This window comes from Kryptolebias marmoratus, linkage group LG7 (assembly GCF_001649575.2).
Source record: "Kryptolebias marmoratus isolate JLee-2015 linkage group LG7, ASM164957v2, whole genome shotgun sequence".
Classification (NCBI taxonomy): Eukaryota; Metazoa; Chordata; class Actinopteri; order Cyprinodontiformes; family Rivulidae; genus Kryptolebias; species Kryptolebias marmoratus.
This window is the reverse complement of record NC_051436.1, coordinates 2011026-2029497: the sequence shown is the minus strand read 5'-3', so window position 1 is coordinate 2029497 and position 18472 is coordinate 2011026. Positions and strand designations below refer to the sequence as shown.

General features: G+C 39.6%; 2 protein-coding genes across 3 annotated transcripts in view; both read right to left on the bottom strand.

The window, feature by feature from the left end:
- Positions 1-6407: 6407 nt before the first annotated feature.
- Positions 6408-14680, bottom strand: LOC108249142 (protein NLRC3-like). The gene is made up of 10 exons (XM_017438322.3): positions 14535-14680; positions 12909-13011; positions 12283-12387; positions 11758-11862; positions 11379-11536; positions 9316-11104; positions 8983-9156; positions 8261-8434; positions 8045-8091; positions 6408-7874 (listed from the first exon to the last, which is right to left on the bottom strand). The coding sequence occupies exons 2-10, from the start codon at positions 12995-12997 to the stop codon at positions 7354-7356; spliced, it is 3162 nt and encodes a 1053-aa protein (XP_017293811.1). The 5' UTR covers positions 12998-13011; positions 14535-14680; the 3' UTR covers positions 6408-7353.
- A 2814-nt stretch (positions 14681-17494) lies between these two features.
- Positions 17495-18472, bottom strand: part of LOC108249164 (transmembrane protein 184C) — a 7804-nt gene continuing 6826 nt past the window's right edge. Inside the window, exons 11-12 of one of the 2 annotated variants that reach the window (XM_017438355.2) lie at positions 18220-18313; positions 17495-18010 (exon numbers count right to left, since the gene is read on the bottom strand). In XM_017438355.2, the coding sequence (XP_017293844.1) occupies positions 17745-18010; positions 18220-18313 (360 nt within the window). In that variant the 3' untranslated portion in view covers positions 17495-17744. The remainder of the gene's footprint in view (positions 18011-18219; positions 18314-18472) is intronic. The other variant, XM_017438356.3, reaches the window with a different exon arrangement.

The window sequence follows — 18472 nt, the reverse complement described above, 5'->3', positions numbered from 1 at the left end:
GTTATCAAATGAGCTGCATTTACAGACACCAAGGTTTAACATTAGAGAGCTGAAATATAGAGAATCAACAACAGCAATGATTCCATGTTTACATTCAACTCTTCTAGAAGCAGCTTCTGTTCAAAAACTCTCAACTTACTGATGGAGATCTTCTGCTGCCTCCTGGAAACTAACCGGCTGGAAACCAGGAGCTCAGGTGAGAAAAAGGAAAGAAAAACGCGTCTTGTTTTGAATGACCGAAGAAAACAACGTGCAGTTCGCTCGCATGCCTGTGCAGCGTGTTAAAATAGTGATGCGTTTACGTTCCCTCGGAATTCCCGTCTGATGGAGATCTTCTGCTGCCTCCTGCAAACTAACCCAGGAGCTCAGGTCCTGATGAGCTGCAGAAGAGCTGCTGCTGCTCAATAATCTAACAAGGTGGAGTCAGGTCCTCTGGACGATGACTTCTTAGAGGAGACGTTTCGTCTTTTATCCAGATGACTTCAGTCTGAGGAGCTGCTCAGCTTTATAAGCAGCACCAGGTCCGCCCATTCAGGAGGCGGTTTGTTTCCAGCAGAGACACGGAGCCAAGCAGTTTGTCAGAGTTGTCAGAACACACCTTAACTTTCTGTCACAAACCTCCCACCTGTGCACCTGTTGGACTGGTTCTTAGCTGCAGCAGTGAGGACTGAAAGCTGCGACGTGTTTTAATGCCGTCTGAATTACCGCCTCTAAAAGGAAACTAGTCTGTCTGAGTGTCAGCTGTCAGTTCTTCAGATATGAAAAGTTGAAAAGCATCATTACTGCTCCGTTCTGCCGGCCTCTTGAAAACCAGAACTGCGTCCTCTGTCTCTTCATCCAGAACAAGTCAGCTCAGAAATGTGATCCAGAACAACAAAAACAGGCACAAAGGTCAGTTTGTAGCTTCCAGTCAGTGTTAGTTAGAATCAGAAAGGCTGAGATTGAATCTGAAGTCAAATCTCACATGGATAAAGTGCCATTAGCAAAAATAACTAACTGTAAGTAGAAAACAAAGATGAAAAAGTGGCCTGTATGATCTGAGACACATCTGAAGACTGATCCCTGACTTCAGTTAACAAGCAGTTTGGGAAACACCACAGGTTGGTTCTAAATGACTCTGTAATGGCTCTAAGTTCCTCTAAGCTGGCAGGTGGAACAGGGGTTAAGTCACATGACTTTGGTACAGGAGTTCAGGGGTTTGGGGTTCAAATCCAGGTACCAACCTCTGAGCAATGAATTACACAATGAGATGATGTTGGGGAACCAGGACATTCTGAAGAGCAGAATATATGAGTAACCTAGAGAGGGTCTGTATGAGAAGAGGAAGGATGGATCTGTGGAAACACAGGTACCCATCATCCAACCTGACTATGAGGTTCCAACAGTCCAGACTGAGGAGATACAACAATGATGCTACGGCAAGGGGGAGCCAGGACAAGATGGGAGGGGGGAGATACCATCATCCCCACCAGCACTCCATGATGAAGGTTATCATTCAGAATCAAAATCTGATTCTGAGACAGAAGCCTGGTTATATGCAAAGCAAACTTCACTCAAGAAGAATTCATGTCACATTCTTCTTGAGTGTGAGGACAAAGAAAGAATGTGACTCTGGACAAGTGTGGAATGTGCTCCTCTGGGAGGAAAGAATGTGACTCCATTCTTTTGGAGACACAGAATGTGTTTGTCACATTGTCACATTGTCTTCTTGAGTGTTTGTGGTTTGATAAACATCAAAGTCTAATATTTTAACATGTGTCGATAAAAACAACATTATTGACTCGTTCACATTTATCAAGAATGCGAACAATAATGTTTGTTCAGGATGTCCTTCATATAATACACACAAAGAGGACAACAAACAAATGCATGGTTACTTCCACATTTCAGAAGCAGTTTGAAAATGTCGATTAAAGAGTAAAAACTTTGAGCGTTCCTGAATCTCCTGACTGTCGTCTCAACTCTGACAGAGAACATTTCAAACCTCATCAAGTCTAAAAAAGCCTCTCCTTCAAAATAAAAGACAACCTAAAGGTGAAGAAGGTCTCCTTCATCCAGAACATGAAGTTGTTTCAGCTTCAGTGAGGAACAGTTCTGACTCCCTGCTGCTGTGGTTCTGATCTCGGTTCTGTTCGTGTCGATGTCAGCTTACAGAGAGGAGGAATGCAGGCTGAGAGCAGAGGAAACATCTGTCTGCTTCTTCAACCAGCTGGCAAACGGCGCCACCTTCTGGACAACAAGAACAACTACAGATTTATTAGGACTGAAACTGTACAACTGAACATCCCCACCAGCGTTCAGCAATGATCCACATGATGAAATGTGTACTGTATACTGTTACTGTGTAAGTTTCCCAAAATGTGATGACCTGAGATTGTCAGCAACCTAACAGTGTCTGCAGAACGAGGAACAACCTGTGATGTCAGGTTACTGATTGTGTACCAATCTCAACAATAAATCAATAAAACATTACCATCAAAACAGGGAGCCAAGGAAGGAATTATAATACAAACAGGTCATATAGGTCATCAATAAAACATTACCAAAAAACATTATAATACACACAAAGAGAAAAACAAACAAATGCATGACATCTCTGATAAACAGTCACTTTATATGTATGAAGTAGAAAGAAAGTTTTTTTTCCTTCAGAGAAAACTCAACATCTGTTTAGATGGGAGGAGTTTTTTTTCTCTTCTTCTTCTTTGTGATATAAATCAAAATTGTGATTATAACAATACAGACTAACATCCCTGCAGCCAGAGGAATATAGAGGGTCATCAATGTCTGTTTGTCTGGTTCTGGAGTCCAAGTTGGTCTCTGAGTTTGGAGCTGATCAGCAGCTGCTGGGAAGGAAATGAAATATATTTGTTTACAGATTCTAAAGTCAAACCATAAAATAAGGTCTGTCTGAACTTGAATCTGATGAGTTTTGTTCATGGAAACAATTATCAAGAGTTTAATCATGAAGTCAAAGTAAAGAGAATTAAATTATCTGTTCTTACCAGTGACATTGAGTCTACATCTTCCGAAACCAGAACCAGAATCTGTCATCACATCACAGTAATACAGACCAGAGTCTTCAGTCCTGAGTCTGGACACATGAAGTCTGATCCGTCCTTCTCTGAGGACGTCTTTGTCACTCTGGACTCGTCCTGCAAACTGTCCATCCTGAGACTCTGACAGCTCAAGCCCTTCATGGACACGATACAGGACTGCCTCTCTGAGAGGAGCTAACAGACTGCAGAGGATAAACAGGTCTCTCCAGGATCTGTCAGCTTTGGTGCTGAAGGTCCACTCCAGGGTGATGTTGTGCTTCTCCTCTGCCTGATAGGAGCTCTGGGTCACATTCACTACAAATGTTGGTGCTGAGGAGACAGAGAGGGAAAGAGAGGAGCAGACACACTGAGAACTGGAACATGGGAGGCTTTAAACTCCATCTACAGAGGCTGAGGAAGATGGAAACTGACCACAGAGACATGAGGGGAGGATGAGGAGCAGCAGGACCATCTTCATCCTGTGAGAGGAGACAGCAGCACCTCAGGTCAAAGGTCACTCAGGACAACAAGAAGGAACATCTCATCTGTGAAGAACTCCCTCTGACCTTCAAACAGTTTGAAAGACTTGTGGAGAAAAAGTTTCAGGCTTTTAGAAAAGCTCTTTGCTGCCACCTTGTGGTAAAAACCAAATCCAGCTGAAAGCCAACAGGACCAGTTTCTAACAGCTTGGTGGTTCTGGAAAATGTTTCATCAAACACATTTAGTGTTTCTGCTCAGTGATCTGCATTTCCTCTGAGTTTCTACAGTAAACCAGAGGCAAAGACAGAAACCAGTTTACAGCTGGGCCTGATTGAAAGTGTGAACCAACTCATTTAATAAAGCTGAGAAAATACATGGAAGTTAAAAAAGGTTTATTTGTAGGTTGTCAGTTTCTGACCCTCTGTTTCTGGTTGAAGTGCACAAACATCATTAATAAATAAAAACAAGGAAATATTAAACAGTGTAAACAATTATTATAGTATTTTATATAATTTATGAAACTGTTGTTATATTTCACAACAATCATGACTACATCTGTGGCGGCTGGCCTGTAGAGGGCTAAAATCTGTTAGATTGTTTGGTTTTGAATTCTAATAGGAGTGAGACATCAGATCTTCAGATCTTCATTATATTGTACGTTCAGAATACGTGACGTAGTGAGTGCTCTCACTATAAAACAAGCTTTGATGTAGTTTCTCTTGTAAAGTTTTGAAAAATAAGAACGAAAACAGGTCTTATAAACGCTAAATGTGTCCTACAGACCTCCGTCTTTGTTCAGGAAGCACTTGTGCATTTATATGTACATTATAATGTTGCTTTTGTTGTTTTAATTCATGTAAATACACNATTACATTCTAGATATCTAAAAATGCATTTTGACTAGACAACACTACATTTTGATTATCCGGAATGGTAATTTAAGATATCTGTATTTACATTATGACTAGTAATAATAATAATTCAAGATATCTTCAACTACATTTTGACGAGTCAAAATTCCTTTCAAGATATCTCGAATGACGTCACCGGATTTGTCATTTGACGGGTCACACATCAATTCAAGATATCTTAAACGTAATTATGACTAGTCAGAATTACAATTTTAGATATCTGAAGCCAGACATTGCGTGTAAGCCCCTCTTTGGTTCTAATGAGCTGTCCGAACAATTGCCTGAACAATGGCGCTGGCAGTTTTGGACAAAATTGTAAGAAAGTGTCACAATATAGAAAGAGCTCTTCAGTATGGGATATGCGGAGAACGCGAAAATCGTGTACTTGAAGAATGCTTAAGAAATTTGCAAAGAATTTCTGATTTACTTTCTGCCGACACACACAATGCCCTGAAAAACGGCTTGGAGGAACTGAAAGTCTCCTTGTTGCAGAGAATAAATTATCGGAATTTCTTAATTCGTGTCGAGCACGAGCTGCAGCGCTAAATACTGTGTTAAAAACACGAGTATTTGAGCCGGACTGACTTGAGCTGGACTGACCCGACATTGCTAACCAATAGCACAATCATAAAATGTCTTCACTGTCCGCCAAAATGCTACGTAGATTTATGACGTTTTGACTAGACAGAATACTAATTCGAGATATCAATGAAGTCATTCTGACTAGTCGAAATGTCAATTTAAGATATCTTAAATGGAAAAGCCGAATAATTTAAGATATCTCTAATTCAATTAGAGATATCTTAAAATGAATTTTGACTAGTCAAAATTACAATTCAAGATATCTTTAATTTAGTTTTGTCTAGTCGTTATTTGCTTTTAAGATATCTATAATTTAGTTTTCACTAGTCAAAATAACATTTCTCCTATCCAAAAATACATTTAAGATATCTTGAATTATGGAGTAATTCGAGATATCTTTAATTAGAATTATGACTAGTCAAAACTAAAATCAAGATATCTTGAATTTACTTTATGACTAGTCATAATTTAATTGAAGATATCTGAAATCTGTATTTCAGATAGTCAGTAATTCATTTAAGATATCTTGAATTGAAGTCTCCATTCAAGTCAATGGTAAATCTGACGTCATTTCGACTAGTCAGAATGTAATTAGAGATATCTCAAATATGTATTTTGTCTAGTCGAAATATAATTGGAGATATCTTAAATCGCTAAAACGTCTAGTCGTAAAACAATTTGAGATATCTGGAATGTAAGGGCGGTAAACCGAATTTATGTTAAAACGGCTTGCCATAGCAGGGGGGAGATACTATCATCCCCATCATCATCCACATGATGCATCCCATTCAGAATATTTTATATTTCATATTTGACCCACAATAAACTTAAGTCAAGTGTTTCTGTCTGTTTGACAGGTTTCAGGTTGTGAAAAAGTTTCAGTAAGTGAAAAAGTCGCTTCATTTGACAGGTTTCAGGTTGTGAAACCTGTATATTTGACCCACAATAAACTTAAGTCAAACAGATTCCTGATGTCAGATTCCTGAATCTGTTTGACAGGTTTCAGGAAGTGAAAAAGTCGCTTCATTTGAGGCTGATTTTATCTGCCAGTACTTCCAAGAAGAAGATGAAGAAGTTAATGAGACGCCAACCAACAAACCAGAGAACCTGAATGTTGCAGATGTGGAGGTCATCAGTGAGCATCAAAGTTACAGCATCTGAAGTCCTAACTGAACAAACCACACAGCATCATGATGAGATACGAACAAAAACAAGAAAAAGTTTAAAAAGTTTAATGTTTGATCAGGTTAAAAACACAGGAAACAAACAGTTTAAGGTGAGAAAAGGAAAACATTTCTGAAGGTGGTAATACAGCTGCATCCATCAACTTTCTTCTCTAAAGCTCAGAAGAAATTTAAAATAAAATGCAGGAGTAGAGATATACAGCGCTGAGAAAGAGTCTTTAATTCTGCTTTTATTTCACATTTAAATGAAACAATAATCTTAATAAACTGATTATAAATGAAGCTGTTTTCCTACAACAAGAACAACAAAAGTTCATGAAGATTATATTTTTATCACCCATAAACAAGCAACTGTGTCGTTTATTTACTGTTACTGAGCTCAAAAATCCCAATCTGAAGAGATTTAACTCCTGTTGGCAGCTGCTACTCGTTAAGCAGCTCGTTAAGCAGCTTTTCAGCCTCGTCGACGACCCGTGGTGGAAGTTTCTGAAAGTCCAAATCCACCGTCTGCATTTCGTCCCCTCTCCTCAGAATGATGCCGATCGAAGGCGGCGAGATGGAGGCCTTCAGCTCAGATTGTCAGGAAGCTCAGGCTCAGATCCGTCTGTTCCCAGAGCCCTCTTATGCTCAGTCGTCCATGTTGAAATACCTCCACTCAGCTTCTTCTTCTTCTTCTTCTGGTTTATCGACGGTCAGCAAACAGCTTCATGTTGCATCAGCACCAGCAGCTGATCAGGACTGAGGATCAGGACAGCCAACACATGGCTGACATCGCTCCTCCTCCTCCACCTGACTGTCCAGCTGAGAGGTGAACATCAGCTGCCTGAGCTATCTGAACACGCTGCAGGACGGAAACCAGACACTGGAACTGGTCCGTCCCCAATAAAAACTGCTCCTTTTTACTGTAGGACATGTCTGAACGTTGCCTGCTTCAGGAAATGCTCCACTATTATAAAGGTATGTTTTAAACCTCTCCAGGTTCTGCAAAGTGCTTTACAAAGCTTCTCATTCACCCACTCATCACACAGAGCTTTTATTTACATGTTTTACACTTTCTTAGATGCTGATAGGCACAAGGTCTTTCCCAAGGACACTTGGACACGCTGCGGGGACTGGGGATCGAACCAACCCTCCAATGGAAGGGTGACCACTCTTATTTTACTGACAAAACAAAGCATAAGTCTGGGGAGAGAGTCCGACAGCAGGATAGAGGGCATCACTGAAACTTTCTGCTCTGAAGGTGTGGAGTCGGGTGCTGCTGTTCTGAGAAACTCTGTAGAAGGAAATGGTGGCAGCCTCCCAATCCAGATACACTCCAACACGAGTGGATCTCAAACAGGCCACTTGGATACTTTCATTTCTGTGCTGACTGTAAGCATTTTCAGTAAACGTCATGGACCAAGACTTCTCATTCTGTCCCAGCCTGCAGTCAGCCACGTTCCCCTTCCTGCTGATGTTTCTGTACGTCAACCCGATGCTGAAGGGCTCAACTGTCTCCACCTCAAAGTAGCAGCGCTCTTTGAAACCCTGCTCACACAGAACCTGCAGGAAGTGGTCGAACCTTTCTGCGTGATCCGGATATTGTTGCTCTTCCTTCACCCAGGTCACCTTTCTGTTGCCGTCAGAGAGAAGCAGGTTCTTGTGAGCTGAGTTGGGGTCCAGAGTGAGACCACAGGCATCTGGGAGAAGGAGAAGAAAGTCCAATTAAAGTAGATTAGATCCACCAGGAGTGGATTTAGCTGTTTTCAGTCAGAATTCTCTCCTGTTTCGGTCCAGCACATGTTTGGCATTGATGAGTTTGATATGTCTCTGTGTAAATATCAAACAGAAAAAACATAAAACTACTTACATTTTTTTAATCCTGGTCTCAGTCGATGATCTCCAACCTTTTCAAAACTTTAAAGAAAGATGACAGAACAATCAATGGAAATCTTGAATAAAATCAACTGTGGTTTATTCCAAAGACTCCTCACAGCCAGTTAGCACTAAAGAGCCAATCAGATCCAAGGTCTTTAAGAAGCTTTTGTGCCATGATTAAAACTGAGAGAGAAAGTATTAGAATTACTTTAGTTTACTGAGCTTGTATTGTTGATTCTCCCTCAGCTCAGACAGGAGCTTCATTCCTGAGCCTCCTGGATGGTTGTAGCTCAGGTCCAGCTCCACCAGGTGGGAGGGGTTGGACTTCAAAGCTGAAGCCAGAAAGGCACAACCTTCTGCTGTGATGAAGCAACCAGATAACCTGAGAGGATCCAGAGTTTGATTTAAACATTTTTCAGGTCTCTCTAAAAGACTCCATGGCTTGTAAAGTGTAGATTAGCTGTAAACAATGAACACAGCTTCAGTTGCTGTTTCATATGGAGGACCGAAACCGACATAATCAAAAATAAAAGCAGAAAACTATATTTGCTTTTGCCTTTTTCCTTACACAAGCATTTGTTCTTTTGACATTTCCTCCTCCTCTTTTTACATTACTGTGTGCATTTCTGCCTCAATATGCAAATGAGGAGGCATGCTCCTCTCCTATTGGTCAATAACCAGGAAGGACCAGGATCCATGTGCAGATCGTTTGCTCCTGCCTGCACTTTCATCCGTTTCAGAAATGCACACGGTAAAGAACAAAGCAAAAGCAATAAATATATATTTCTGCTTTTATTTTTGATTATGTCGGTTTCGGTCCTCCATAGTTTTGATGTACATCGTTTATAAAGTCAATAAAGCTCCACAATAAAAAAGAAGTTGTTGCAGTGCAATCATGAAAATGTGACCATAGAAACACCTTTATGGTACCTGAGTATTTTCAGTCTGCAGTTTTGACTTGACAGTCCTTTACAGAGCTTCTCCACTCCTGAATCCTTGAGATCATTGTTGCTCAAGTCCAGATCTCGTAGAGGCGAGCAAGGGAACTTCAGACCAAAGGCCAGGAGTTTAACCCACTCTAGAGTCACCTTGCAATCCTTTAACCTGTAAGAGGATAAGAAGATTTTGGTTTAATGCAGATATAGTCAAAGTTAAAAATACAGATACACCTAAATGTGCATCAATTTGTAGACTTGTAAAAATCTGTCTTCATCCATCCATCCATCCATCCAAAGAAATAAAGACCCAAAGTAAGAAACTCACACAGCTTTTTTGCTGCTCCTCACTGCTGGTATCAGCCTCCTCCTGCCCTCATCTGTTGTGTTGTAACTCTTCAAATCCAGCTCTTCTAGTTCATCCTTGGACACCTGCAGCATGTAGGCCAGAGCCGAGCAGTGCAGGGGAGTCAACTCTGTCTTTGAACGATCGGACATTTTGAGATACTCCTGTATCTCATCTTTCACTTTGTGGTCTCTCATTTCGACCATGGTCTGAAAGATGTTGATGCAGCTGTCTGGAGACAGGGTCTTTCTTCGCATGGATCTGAGGTACGTCAAAAGTTTCTTCTCTGTATCTTCATTTGGGTCCAGTGGTGTCAACAGACCCTGGAGGACTCTTCGGTTGGATTCAACCATCAGGCCAAGGAGGAATCGCAGAAAAAAGTCCAAATGACCGTTCTTCTTCTCCAACACTTTGTCAACTGTCATCTTCACAAGATCAAGAAAAGAGTGGCCTTTGTCCTCCAAATTAAGGAAGTTTCCAAGGTCTTCTGTTGTGTTGGTTGTGAAACAGTCATAGACATAAAGAGCTGCAAAGAACTCTTGTACAGTCAGATGCACAAAGAAGAAGATGTTTTTCTGGGAACAGACTTCTTCTTCCCTAAGAACCATGTTCCAAAAACCAGAGTAGACTGTTGCTTCTTTGACATCAATGCCACAGTCTTCCAGGTCTTCCTCATAGAAGAGGAGTTTGTTCTCCTGAAGATGGACAAATGCAAGCTTTCCAAGTTTCAGAAGAAACTTTCTGTGTGTCTTTAAAAGATTCTTGTCGTGTTTCCCAGTCTTCTTGTCATATATTCTGCTTCTGCGTTTTGTTTGGACAAGCAAGAAATGTGCCATCATCTCTGTCAGAGTTTGAGGGATTTCAGTCTCTTCATTTTCTCCAAAGACGTCCTGAAATAAGACGGCAGAAATCCAGCAGAAGATTGGGATCTGGCACATGATGTCCAGACTCTGTGAGGACTGAACATGGGATGTTATTCTGCCAGCAAGACCTGAGTCTTTACTAAATCTTCTCCTGAAGTATTCCTCTTTTTGTGGGTCAGTAAAGCCTCTTATCTCTGTCACCACGTCAAGATACTCTCCAGGGATTTGATTGGCTGCTGCTGGACGAGAAGTTATCCAGAGGTTTGCATCTGGAAGGAGTTTACCCTGAATCAGGTTTACGAGGAGATCACCTACAGGCTTTTTGTCCTTCAGAGACCTCACAGTCTTCACCTTCTTGAAGTCCAGCTGAAGTTTGCTTTCATCCAAACCATCGAGGATCACTATTATCTTTGTTTCAGCGTAATCTTCTGAATCTTCCAGAGGCTGGAGCGCAGGGTGGAACTCAGTCAGCAGATCATGCAGGCTTTTCTCACCTTTACTCAAATTCAACACTCGAAATGGAAGGTTGAAAACAAAATCAACATGTTGGTTTGCTTCCCCTTCAGCCCAGTCAAGACTGAACTTCTGCACAGCGAAGGATTTTCCAATGCCAGCGACTCCTTTAGTGAGGACTGTCCTGTGGGGTTTCTCTTGGTCAGGAATCAGTTTGAAGATGTCATTCAGGTTGACCGAGCTTTCAAATGATGATTGCTTTTTCAATTTATGTTGAAGGTGTCTGAACTCATGTTCTCCGTTTGGTCCTTTACTGTCTGCAGCTGTGGTGTAGAGTGTTGTGTAGATGGTTTTCAGGGAAGTTTGTTGGTCTCCATTACCTTCAGACGCCACAGAAAATTTCTTTCGAGTGTCATTTTTAAGGGTATTCTTTGCTTTTAAAAGACGGTCATCACCTGTAAAAGTGAAAATGAGAAGTTGTTGAAACTAATAAATCCAAAGTGGATTCTACCAGTTATTAACCAGATTCTGGGGAAACCTTACGTTCTTTGTTTTACACTAAAAGTTGACTATTTATCTTTACAAAACCTATAATAAATGAAAAACTTTTCAAACATCTAATTAAGTTTTAATCACTAAACCTTCACGATGCAACAGAAATCCTCTAAACTTCACAGATAATGCTACACTGCTAACAACAGCTGCTAAAATCATACTTTCAAAAGTTACCTGATGATATTTTGGGTTTCTTTCCACACGTTGGGCACACTGGTGGCTCAGACTGATACAAGTCTGACTTTATACAATCTTTGCAGGACCAGTGTCCACAGGGTAGCTGAAATGGATCTCTTAAGACTTTTTTACAGTCTGAGCAGAGTGTTGGTTCACTGAAGGGGGATCAAGATAAAAATACATTATTTCTGTTGGCTGTGTACTTCTTTAATGGGACATAACTGCACAGATGCATTAATCTGAGACTAAAAGAGGAGCTTGTTGGTCCAAATACAAGAGATGTTGCTCAATAATGGTTGTCCACTGTTCCTAAAAACCCCATGAGAGAAAGAAGAAAAAAAATACTTTAATTCAAATAAGAAATTATAAAATTTACCTTCGGGGCTTTTCACCACCAAAAGCAGGTGGTTGGAACTTGGATGCATCGCTCTTCATAGACAAACTGCTGGGAAATGGTGGTTCAGTCCCACTCTTCTGTGAACTACAGACAGAATTATTTTCACTCAGAGATCATCTTTGGGTTGACTTTTTACTAATTTATTCACTTTTTCCAAAACTAGATCATTGGTCGTGTCAAGAAAAACAGAAGGAGAATGTGTTTTATTCGTGATTTCATCAAACTAACCCAATTACTTTGTAAATTGTCTGGTTTAATGAGACCAGTCTGGTTTTTGAGTACAGTTCACAAAGTGTCAATCGAGTTGAGTTTGGCTCTTTGGGACGGCCATTCCAGAAGCTTAACGTTACCCTGATTTATCCAATCAGAAACCAGTTTGGATGTCTTTGGGATCATTGTCCTGTTGGAGCCAACTCTGTCCAAATTTCAACCATCCAGCTGATGATTTGAAATAAAGTATTTTATCCATATCAAGTTATTTTATCCACTTTGTTGTACATTTACCTTTGGGGCTTTTCACCACCAAAAGCAGGTGGTTGGAACTTGGATGCATCGCTCTTCATAGACACACTGCTGGGAAATGGTGGTTCAGGCCCACTCTTCTGTGAACTACAGACAGAATTATTTTCACTCAGATTCACTATTAGCTTTTATTTTTCTGAAACATAATAATTTACAGCGTAAAGTGAAAATAAATCTTCCAGAAAAACAGAGTTTATCAGACTGTCCCTTATAAAGAACCATAACAAAGAGCAGAAGACGAAAGCAGGACCATAATTACCCTGTTCTGTGCAAAAGATTTGAACCAAAACTCGACCAACTGTGAGACTTTCCTGTAATCTTATAGAGTGGTTATGATTCAGTGCTTCTCCAGACTTTCTGAAGGACTTTTAATGATTTTATTTATGCCTTTTCTTTTAACTCACCACCACAGCAGGGTTGTAGTAACACATACTCTGCAGATTATGGCCTAAATTTTGCAGAGTTCCTGCAGAATTCGTCCCACAAACGTGTCAATTCAATTCCAAGTGAAAATTTGCCTCCAACTGGTCCTAACATCTACTTGTTGGTAAAATAATAAACTGGAGGGATTCAACAGACTTTCTTTGGTTAAAAAGATCTTTTTTTACCTGTCAGGCAGCTGATTGGATGAGCTCACTGCAGGAGAGGAACCTGAGGAGGATGAATCCTTTCGTTTCCTTTTTGTCCTTTCGGCCATTTTTACTGGATCAGCTGAAATCAAAAACAATTATTTATAATTTTTTTGTTTGTTTGTCCACATTTATATAGTGATGTTTTGTGTCAACATAATAGGGTCACTCCCAACAACAACAAATGTAGCTTAAACTTTTAATTTCAAAATAAAAGTAGAAATGTTAAAAGTAAAGTTGTATTACTGAGGTTTTAGATCCACTTTTACTGGATAAACTACAAAAATAACACCAAGTGTTTTTATTTGAACCAGTCTGTGGTTCAGTTTTTACACCTCCCACACAGAACTTCCCCCGGCCCTTCACAATAAAAGTCTCAAACACAGACATGTATTGATGTTACTCTTCTCTGGTAAAAATCCTGCTGTGAGGAATTAAAAACAGATATTCTTTGATTTACTTTTGGTTTTTAATTATCATTCCAGTCATTTTAGCTTCAGCTAGTCTTTTACTACTTATAGCTTTCAGCTAGCCTTTAGCTACTTTCAGCTTCTAGCTACCATTTGGCTGCTTTTAACTTTTGGGTAATATTTTGCTTCTTTTAGCTGATGTTCTGTTTCTCTTCTTTCCTGTAGTTGTAGTTTAATTTAATAAAGTTTTAAAGACAGCAAGACTCCGTTAATCTGAGCTGATTTAATTAATATGAGTTGAATTAACTTGTAGCAGCTAAAATCCTGTATTTTAGGCTCCTGGTAGGTTTTGGTTTTAGGTGCGCTCAGTCCAGATTCACTCTGCAGATCTTCACTTTGACTTATAATCATAAAGTCATTTATTTTCTTCACAATGTCCCATTTCCATTAGAAGCAAATAAATCCGCCATAACTGTTAATTAAGCACAGCAGAAAACTGTTTGCCCCCCTCCAATTAGCAACACCTGAACAGAACCAGACTTGACCTTAAGTAACCCCATCCTCCTTCTGACATAGTAAACAAAACTACCCNCAGTGGAGAAAAACAGAAAAACTAGATAAATGTCTCCTATGGACTAATCTGATCAGAATTAATTAATCTGATCTGAATTATTTAATCTGAGGTTGTTGTTTTTCTGTAAACCTGGTTCAGAACAGATTATTGCTCCACTGGAGGCACAAAAAGCAGAAACTCTCCTCTTGTTTACGCAAAGAGCTCCTCCCACCTCCACGCACAAACACGCGCACGCGCGCGCACCCACCCACCCACACACACACACACACATATATAAATAAAGTCGTGATAAAGGGGAACTCTGCAGCCCTGAAACTTAAAAAGACAAATAAATAAACCTTAAAGAATCGATGTAAACATTAAAAGAAGCTGAAAGTAAAGATGGCGCACTTCTGTTTGCGCCATCGCTGCGGATTAAAACGTTTAGTTTAACAAACATTTCTGCGTCACAGCGGCTCCTGGACTAAACTCCGGCTCGGATTCGGTTTGCAGCCCGGTTCGGACTCGGTTTGCAGCCCGGTTCGGACTCGGTTCTGTTCGGTTTGTTTTGACGCGCAGCAGCTCGGCGGACATCTTTGTTTTTGAAACTGCGCAGATATTTAATCCTCTGCAGAAACTCACCGTTTGTTCTGCTTCCACCTTTGGACCGAGGAGCAACCCGAACCCGTCCTGCTCGGTTCGGAGGAGGTTCTGTAGTTACAGCTGATGCAGGATCACCGTGCGCGCTCCCGAACCGAACCGAACCTGGCAGTCCCCCAGCGCTCCTCCTGTCACATCAAATTTATTTACTTTCGGTTTCAGTTCAGATTTCCAGCCTGTGGGAAAATAAAACCTGAATAATTTCAGGTTTTATTCACTTTATTACTGAGAGGCGGCAGGATTTCAACTAAAGCTGCACTTTATTTACTTTTATTGATATATTTAATCATATTAATCACTAACAGGAGCAAAAATATTCAGTCTGTAGATTATAAACCCTGCAGGCTAATGAATAAATAAAATATCTGAATCTTAATAAAAACCAGACAATAAATAAACTAATTCATAAAAAATCATCAAAATGTTTGATATTGATTAGTTCAGTTTGTTTGGTGTGGATAAAACTTTATTTATGTAGATTTTAAAACTTTTAAAACCTACAGCAGAATTATTGAATTGCTGAATAAAATTGCCTTTAAATAAATAATTAAATAATTAAATCCTAAATGTGATCCAGTTTACTTTAGGTCTTAAATTTGCTTCCAAAGTTTAAATAATATTCTCTGTTCTGAGTCTCTGATGGTTTTAATTCTTTATTTTTTCATTTAATGAATTCTTACTGTCCTCCTGTGGAGAAACACCTTTAATAAACGACCAATATTTATATTTTTTATAGCTTTTACCCTTAAAACTGGTTTTAAACTCGTTTAAACTGCTGCACAGAGGGTGTGGGGCAATCGATATAAAATGTCACGGCTCACTTTTTAAACCTCAGCTGTCAGAATAATTCACTTGGAGCAAATAAATCCATCTTTTAAGTTTAAAACATTCAAACTGCATGACTGTAAAAAACACCAAACGGCTCAAATTATGAATAAAATCAGCAAAAAACCTTTTACCAAAAAATCTGCAGGAAGTGTTTTCTGAGGACAACATTAATCCACCAAAAAAGATAAATTTTACTTTTTAAACCAGTTTAAAAACAAAAACAAAACTATGATTCTCACAGGACAGAAGGGGATTAACACAAATAAGTAAAATATAAGAAGATTTATTTTATATCATTTGGTAAATTATATAAATTCATACAAATAAACAAGTACACTGATAATATATCTGATATATAAGATATTATTATTATTATTATTATTATTATTATTATTATTATTATTATTATTTCTACAAGTTTCAGAATGTGGGATTTATGAAGTTTGGATTATAGTTATTCCTATTTTATCAAATATTTATTGATTTGTTTTTCTTGTGTAGAAATATAACATGTATTAACTTTATATTACTGATAAAAACTGAGTTAGGAAAATATTTTATTTTCTTATTATTTAGAATAAATAAGTTTTCTGTCCCGTTCAAATAGAAACAAGCTTATTTATTACTTTTTTTCTATTTTTTATTTGTTTTAACCTGTTTGAAATAAACTTTCTAAGCGATCAATAAATATTAAATTCTGCAGCAGTTACAGTTTTTCATTTAGTTCCTTATTTAACACGTTGTGCTACTCACCTTTCAGCCTCTCAGATCCACAAACTTCAGTTTACAATCTTTAAATGTCAGAAAACTGGTCTGAGATCTGCCTCATCAGAGTTCTGGTCCTTTTAGATAACCTCTGAGAGCGAGAGTGATCCCAACTGATAAAACAAAAAGAGCAAAGTCAGCCTCAGACGAGCCTCCTTCCTGTTCCTGAGTGAGGCTCGAAGGGTGAAACAGTTAAACGGTTAAAACGATCTGTTTCTGCAGCTGCTCTTCCTGTTTCTGTGGGTTCTGTTTTTAATGGAGATTTAATTTAGATTTATTAAAAAAACAATAAAAACCTGAAGAAAGTTTTTCAGAGATCCTGCACATGTTTATTAGACAACTAAAATGTCTGTTAGTGGAAAAAATTGGATTAAAAAAAGGTGTCTTCAGTTTTATTAACTACTCTTATTAAACTCTTCTGTTTAGGAATTATTTATTGTTTATTTGAGTTGTTTACTCTGAGTAAAGAAAGCTCTTCTGACCAGCAGGGGGCGCTCTAAAAAAACTTTTAGATCCTCTGTGTGTTTGTGATTGTTAGAGAAAACAGATAAAAACATAATTCTGTTTAATTATCTGTAATTTGTAATATTTAATGCAAAGATCACTGAATTTATTTTAATAGTTTTAGTTGATTCAGATGTTGTTTTTCACTTTTTACAGAAGTATGTTTCCTCTTAAATATAGTTCAGGATAACCTTTGATGTAGTTGTGGATAAGCTTTGATGTAGTTCTGGATAAGCTTTGATGTGGTTCTGGATAACCTTTGATGTGGTTCTGGATAAGCTTTGATGTAGTTCTGGATAAGCTTTGATGTAGGTATGGATAACTCTTTTATGTTTGATTTGTACATATGTACAGTCTGCTGAACGCCGTTCTATTTGTGAAAAACCCAGGTGTGACGGTTGATCCTGTGTTTAAATTTGATAAACACATTAGCGCTGTTATCAAAACCAGTTTCTTTCAGCCGACGACCCTGGCTAAGATTAAATCTTATCTTCCTTTGCCTGATTTTGACAGGACTATCTACGCTCTCGTTACATCGCGTTTAGATGACTGTAGTTCGTTGTATTTAGGGTTGGACCAAAGCTCCTTGCAGCGATTTGCAGAAACTGAAATTAAACTTTGGCATTTTCTGCCAGTTTTTAAAAATTGTCTTATTATTTTTATTTAACTTGATTATTTTCTATTTTATTATTTATCCTATCGTGATGTCAGCTGTGGCTGCTGTAGCTGTGCTATATAAGTAAACTTTGATTTGATTTGGATTACCTTTATTATTTGCCATTTTTGACAAATAATCTGATGGGATTAATGCAGTTTGAGATGTAATTCGTTGTAACTTGTGACGATTCTGCATGACATGTTTTTATTGTGAGTTTATACAGTTAAAGCTTTCTGAAGGACACTTCAGCACCGTGAGAGCACGACACCACGACGACAGCCTGCTCCGCCTTCAACACCATATCAAAACTACACCATCTGACGGCAAAATACATCGAAATCTGAGCGGTTTCTTTGACATCACGGAGTTTAGTCTTCTTTAAGTCAGGAGAGTTAGTTTTTAGTTTCCCAGTCTGACAGTTTCCTGCCGCCGCTCTGTTACTGTCCAGCTCCCGGCGAGCTGTCGCTGTCGTCCTCCCAGGACGAAGACGTGAACCCCGCGGGGGCGGAGATGGAGTGAGGGGCGGGGGTGTGGCCGAGGCCCTGGTAGCGCCCGCTCGACGAAGGGGAGGAGGGCATGGAGGCGGTCGCTGCAGCGACGGGATCCTGCGAGGCAGCGTTCAGGAGGCCCGTGTGCTCGGTGTGCTCGGGTCGAGCCGCTGCACCAAAGTACATCTTGTTGGGACGTCCCAGGAAAGTTCGACCTGAGGGGGAGGGGGGGGGGGGGGGGGGGGTTATACTGTGTAAATAAATGTTACTGGCACACAGCAGCGGGCTTTAAATAGATTATTCTATGTTTATCTTCTTGTTCTGCTTATTTTAGCTTCAACAACTCAGCTTCAGCTTCTTCTTCTTCTGTGTGTTTAAAAGCCCTTCTGGCCTAAAAACAAATAAATCTGAGGCTGAAACTCACCAACGTTGCGAACCTGCTCTGTGACGTCGGCTCGGATATCTGAGAAATCCCACATGGCCAAAAAACTGTCGAAGCACGAGCCCTCCTCCGCTTCCTGGAGGGTCAGAGGGTCAGGAAACAGGACAGTGGGTCAACAGACAGACAGACAGACAGAGAGACAGACAGGCAGACAGGCAGACAGACAGGTAGGCAGGCAGACAGACAGGCAGACAGACAGACAGACAGACAGACAGACAGACAGACAGACAGACAG

What these genes read in the sequence shown, in the direction of transcription:
- LOC108249142 (XM_017438322.3), bottom strand. Translation starts at nt 12,997, where the DNA reads ATGGCCGAAAGGACAAAAAGGAAACGAAAGGATTCATCCTCCTCAGGT. An exon ending in GAAACCCAAAATATCATCAG is followed by an intron (nt 11,105 to 11,378) that starts GTAACTTTTGAA and finishes TCACTTTTACAG; the next exon opens with GTGATGACCGTCTTTTAAAA. An exon ending in GAGACCAGGATTAAAAAAAT is followed by an intron (nt 7,875 to 8,044) that starts GTAAGTAGTTTT and finishes TCCTTCTCCCAG; the next exon opens with ATGCCTGTGGTCTCACTCTG.